Source organism: Etheostoma spectabile, chromosome 12, assembly GCF_008692095.1.
Source record: "Etheostoma spectabile isolate EspeVRDwgs_2016 chromosome 12, UIUC_Espe_1.0, whole genome shotgun sequence".
Classification (NCBI taxonomy): Eukaryota; Metazoa; Chordata; class Actinopteri; order Perciformes; family Percidae; genus Etheostoma; species Etheostoma spectabile.
The window spans coordinates 28824515-28830826 of record NC_045744.1 but is presented as its reverse complement, the minus strand read 5'-3'; the positions used below and the strand labels follow the sequence as shown (position 1 = coordinate 28830826).

At 41.9% G+C, this 6312-nt stretch overlaps 1 protein-coding gene across 2 annotated transcripts in view; it reads right to left on the bottom strand.

The window, feature by feature from the left end:
• The window catches only part of kcnj9 (potassium inwardly rectifying channel subfamily J member 9), a 20667-nt gene that overhangs the window by 6932 nt on the left and 7423 nt on the right, over positions 1 to 6312 (bottom strand). For both annotated transcript variants that reach the window (XM_032530603.1, XM_032530604.1), the window contains one exon: positions 3241 to 3433. In XM_032530603.1, coding sequence (XP_032386494.1) covers positions 3241 to 3433 — 193 coding nt within the window. The remainder of the gene's footprint in view (positions 1 to 3240; positions 3434 to 6312) is intronic.

The window sequence follows — 6312 nt, the reverse complement described above, 5'->3', positions numbered from 1 at the left end:
CAGGCAACAATACATCACCCTTAAGGGCACCCGCTCTGAATTGGTGCCAGTCTCACATGGAGTGCCTCAAGGATCGGTACTTGGCCCGCTACTATTCAATATCTACATACTACCCCTTGGGATGATCATCCGGAAACATGGACTCCTCTTCCACTGCTATGCGGATGATACCCAGCTCTACATCAGCACTAAGCCATCTACTCCTCTTCCACCAGTGCCACTCATCAACTGCCTGAAGGACATCAAGAACTGGATGGACAGTAACCTCCTCAAACTCAATAACGACAGAACAGAACTCATGGTGTTTGCCCCACAGTCACTTCTCAAAAAGGTTGGTGGCATCACATTGGATGTGGATGGCTGCTCAATCTCTGCATCCCCTCAAGTACGCAACCTGGGCGTCATCATGGACTCCACCCTTTCCTTCCAACAGCACATCAAAAACACTACTAAAACTGCCTTTTACCATCTCAAGAACATCTCCAGACTCCAACAGTGGCTTTCCAATTCTGTAGCTTCTATAGATTCTTGAGAAAGCAGTCGCCAAACAGCTGTGTGACTTTCTGCATAGCAACAGCTTATTTGAGGATTTTCAGTCAGGATTTAGAGTTAATCATAGCACAGAGACAGCACTTGTGAAAATTACTAATGACCTCCTAATTGCATCAGACAAAGGACATATCTCTGTACTTGTGTTATTAGATCTTAGTGCTGCATTTGATACCATTGACCATCAAATCTTATTACAGAGATTGGAACATTTAATTGGCATTAAAGGGACTGCTCTAAGCTGGTTTAAGTCTTATTTATCAGATCGATCTCAGTTTGTTCATGTTAACGATGAATCCTCTGTGCACTCCAAAGTTAGTCATGGAGTCCCAAAAGGATCTGTGCTCGGTCCAATCCTGTTCACTTTATATATGCTTCCTTTAGGCAATATTATCAGGAAGCACTCCATAAACTTTCATTGTTATGCAGATGATACTCAATTATATCTATCGATCAAGCCGGATGAAACTAATCAGTTAGCTAAACTTCAAATTTGCCTTCAGGATATTGAAACCTGGATAACCTGTAATTTTCTAATGTTAAACTCAGATAAAACTGAAGTTATTGCTCTGGGGCCCAAGCACCTCCGTGACGCACTATCAAAAGAGATAGTCATCACCCTGGCCTCCAGCACCACTGTGAGGAATCTTGGAGTTATCTTTGATCAGGACATGTCCTTTAATTCCCACATAAAGCAAATTTCAAGGATTGCCTTTTTTCACCTACGTAATATTGCAAAAATCAGGAATATCCTGTCTAAAAATGATGCAGAAAAACTAGTCCATGCATTTGTTACTGCTAGGCTGGATTACTGCAATTCTTTGTTATCAAGCTGCTCGAAAAAATCCATAAAGATTCTACAGCTGATCCAGAATGCTGCAGCACGTGTTCTGACAGGAACCAGGAAAAGAGACCACATCTCTCCTGTTTTAGCTTCTCTGCATTGGCTTCCTGTAAAATCTAGAATATAATTTAAAATCCTTCTTCTCACCTACAAAGCTCTTCATGGTCAGGCACCATCTTATCTTAAAGAGCTCATAGTACCTTACAACCCTACAAAAGCACTACGCTCCCAGAATGCAGGGTTACTTGTGGTTCCTCGAGTCTCTAAAAGTAGAACGGGAGCCAGAGCCTTCAGTTATCAGGCTCCTCTCCTGTGGAACCAGGTTCCAGTTGGGGTTCGGGAGGCAGACACCGTCTCCATATTTAAGAGTAGGCTTAAGACTTTCCTCTTTGATAAAGCTTATTGTTAGGGTATAAAATTGAATATTGTTAGGGAGTGAGGAGTCGCAGCGTCCGCCTAACCCGGCCCACCTGCTTCTCGTCATAGTTGTCTGATTTATCTATCATATAATCAAGCATATAATAAACTAAAGGGAGACTTGGCATACAGCCCGATCCGGTTGGGGAGAGTTCTAGCCCGACCAGGCTCCTCTCTTTACCCTGTCTCTCTTGGTTTTGCTGTAATAGTTTTAGACAGCTGGGGACTTCCTTTGAGTTCCTCTCTCCTCTATGTTCCTATCTTTTCATTTATGTGCATCCATGTCCCAGAAAGGCGTGTTACACCTAGCTCTGGGGAGTCATTCCCGGAGTCCTATGTTCTTTTTGCCCCAGCATGTTCCCTCGGATCAGGGATGCCCAAAATCATGGTAGCAGCGTCGCCATGGTCCCCTACACGTTCTGCGTGCCAGGTTCATCTGCTACACTCTGCGGTGCCCAGCTACGTCCTGCTGTGCCTTGTAATGCCGCACAGTGCCCTGCTATGCCATGAACTACTACAAAACTGCTACAAACTACTATTTTTTCTATTTTTGTTATTTCCACTAACCCCAACCGGCCCGTCAGACGCCGCCTACCAAGAGCCTGGGTCTGTCCGAGGTTTCTGCCTACCATCATCCACTCCTTCATCACCTCCTGACTTGACTACTGCAACGGTATCCTTTTTGGTCTGCCTAGCAAGTCTACTGATAGACTTCAGTATGTCCAGAACTCTGCGGCTAGGATGCTCACCCACACAAAACTTGGACTTCACATCACTCCCATCCTGAAGAAGCTCCACTGGCTGCCAATTAAGTCCCGGATCAAATAAAAAATTCTCCTACTGACATACAAATATCTCCATGGACTTGCACCTCAGTACCAAACAGATCTGCTCCACCCATACACTCAGTCACGGTCCCTGAGGTCCTCCGACAAGGACCTGCTTGCTGTCCCTAATTCCAGGCTCTGGACATTTGGTGACAGAGCCTTCTGTGTCAGTGCACCATCGCTCTGGAACAAGCTTCCTCTTGCTATTCGCTCTGCCTCCTCTATTATAACCTTTAAAACCCAGCTTAAAACCTACCTTCACTGAGGCTTATGGAATTTAATCTTTCCTGGCCCACACCTTCACCTCTTACCCCCCCCCCCCCCGTTTGTTAAGCGTCCTTGGGTTTGTGAAAGGCGCTATATAAGTCAAAGTTATTATTATTATTATTATTATTAAATAACAATTAACTAACGTTTAACTATCAATTTGCCATTTATTAATGATAGTTGTTATAAAGGGTTGCCAATATCTTCTAAAGAGTAAAGGGGACTAATGATTAATTTTTTTGATGTGCTCCACTTCTGGATGCTGTAGTACAGTTTTGGTAGGGAGTACAATATGTACCAATGCTATCTAACTAATGTCTTATGTGGTAGCCTCACCCTCCTGGGTCTGTTTAGACTTGATGAGCTTGGCCCTCATGTTGGCCCCGACGATGTGGGAGCTCCGCAGGTCGCCCACCCTGAACATCAGACATAGCTTGTCGTCTCTCAGAGAGATGACGGCGTGTTTGGAGAACACCAGCGTCTCGGCCCGTTTGTTGGGCTGTGAGATCTTCACAAACATACAGCCGACCTGGACAGAGAGGAGCAAGAGGTGAGTCAGACTATGCAGACAAAATGGGTGCCAAAGGCTCAAATAATTACAATAACTGGGAAAGCAGAGGGTTTTAAAAAAGGCAAGGCAGCTTTATTTGTTCCCTATTTTTTAGGTAGGATTCACATTGGTTTAGTACCATGCCAGAGAATCCAACCCAGTTTTCCAATATTTGAATTTGTTGGGTATCTGTAAATTATTGAGTCTGGTCTAGACCTACTCTAGCCGTAAAGTGTCTTGAGATAGCTCCTGCTGTGATTTGACACTCTCAAAAAAATTTAAATAGTAATATGTTATGGCCCACTGTGTCAAATGCAGCACTGACATCAAGTAATACTAGATACTGTTCAAGTGGAAGTCATTGAACACTTTAACAAGAGCCGTCTCAGTGCTGTGTGGTCTACAGACTGACTGGAAAGCATCAGAACTGTTGTTTAGTGACAAGAAAAGGTTTAGTTGTGAACTTTTTAATGATTTTTGAAGAAACAACTTGCCCGTCCAAAAATTCTTTCATTCATCATATATCATAATATCAACTTGGAACAAAGGAAAGAATTGTGCACTCTGCTCTTGCTATGGCATCACCGTTTATTTACAGAATTTTTGTAAATAAGGGATTCTTTCTTTGTTCCATGTCAAAGACTTTACTTAAAAATCAATGGAAGGTTTGATATTGGCCAATAATTGCTCATCTTTTAAGAGTGGCTTGATCACTGCAGTTTTCATGGCCTGGGGGAAGATTTGTGAAAGAAGACATCACTTAAAACTGTAAACTGTACGGCTGTAAACATTCATTGTGAGTGCAGAATTCAAACAAATCTTCTTATTTTTTTCAATAGAGCCAGCTATTTCCAGTACTGACACTTGAGTTAACCTCAAACTCAATAGTGTTTTTATACGCATAGTAAAACAGCCCACTCACTAATATGGCATGTTTCCAGCTCGCAAACATGCATAAACATGACTCTGCTCAGACGTCGGTGTGTGGATTCATTGTCATCAGAAGAGTGCTTACTTGGTCGGAAAATTCAAGCTCCATCAGCACTTTCAAAGTAAAGAGGAAGCAAAGCATCTGCACCGGATTAGTGTAATTTAGTCTGCATGATGCATGCACTCTTCTCTCTAGGCTCCAGAAGAAAAAAATGATGTGTTCAGTTTTTGATTTGAATCCACTGAACTAACAGGAGGCATATTTCTAATCAAACAGACACAGGTCAAATAATATTTACAATTGTTTTAGCTTATTTGGGCACCTTTCAGAAAGGGGTGGGGGGCTGAATGGAATTAGACCATTTGAACATTTGACTACAAATCTGAAAGCCAAGTTGATATGCTTTCTTCTTTGTGTCACTATGTGTTAGACTATCTGCACACACAGTAAGTATTAGAAGTCCTCACCTAGGTCAGCTGTAATTCACTGTCAGTATGTTAAGGATATTTTTCTATGATTATGTCCGGTATTTTTAGGATTCATGAAAAAATGTTGAAACATTTGATTAAGAAGTTACTGTGTAGGATGCAGGAAGGGAAATAAAAAAAAATACAGTATATAGTATGTATTACAAACAAAATCTAAAAAAAACACAATAATCTTCTTTAATAATAATATTAAAGAGCCCCTATTGTACTCCTTTTTGGCCATATTTTTACTCTTGGGGTCTACTAGAATAGGTTTACATGCTTTGATGTGCAAACATATTATTTTACTCATACTGCCCATTGCTGCAGCTCCTCTTTCTGAAAAGCCCGGTCTGCTCTGAATGGTCAGCAGGCCAACTCTGTTGTGATTGGCTAATCAAATTCAAACAAGCCATGCGGCAGGCTGTGCAGCGCATACAGTATGAAAAACTAGGCTGGGTCACTAATTGAGGGATTTCAAACAGGAACGTGGGCGAGAAAGCTCCATTTGTTGCAAAATGTGTTTTTTGTACTTTTTACATCTTGTTCATACACACCAAAATATAAGAGTCACTAAAAGACAAGAAAAATCTGAAAAAGCATTATAGCTGCTCTTTATACCTCTGAACCTCGGATGAAAGACGCTCCGGCGCGTCCATAGATGTTTGACAAAACTCCTACTCAAACTCCTACTCAAAAAGAAATATTACAAAATTTAATTTCAAACATTTCAAGCAACAAAACAATCGTACAACACATCATACTGTATGTGTTGTAGGTTTGTTTACAAAAGAGATTTAGGGAATTTCAGAAAGCCAACATCAACGTTTCAGCTTTAGCACCAAGTTATCTCTTTATTAAAGGTCCCATGAGATGGTGCTCTTTTGATGCTTTTATATAGACCTTAGTGGTCCCCTAATACTGTATCTGAAGTCTCTTTTATATAGGCTTTAGTGGTCCCCTAATACCATATCTGAAGTCTCTTTTATTTAGACCTTAGTGGTCCCCTAATACTGTATCTGAAGTCTCTTTTATATAGACCTTAGTGGTCCCCTAATACCATATCTGAAGTCTCTTTTATATAGGCCTTAGGGGTCCCCTAATACTGTATCTGAAGTCTCTTTCCCAAAATTCATCCTTGTTGCAGAATTTACAGCCACTAGAGCCAGTCCCACAATGAGCTTTCCTTAGTGTGTGCCATTTCTGAGTCTGTAGCGTTTGAGGTGGAGAGAGGGGGGGGGGGGGGGGGGGCAAGGTAGAGGTTGGGCCTTGACCAACTGCCACTTTGCTTGTTTGAAAGCCATGATGTCTCTCTCTCATGGGTGGGTCAAATTCTCTGGATGGGCAAAGCAGAGAAATGGGAGGTAACCTTGTCCCTTATGACCTCATAAGGAGCAAAATTGCAGATCGGCCCATCTGAGCTTTCATTTTCTCAAAGGCAGAGCAGTACACCCAGGGCT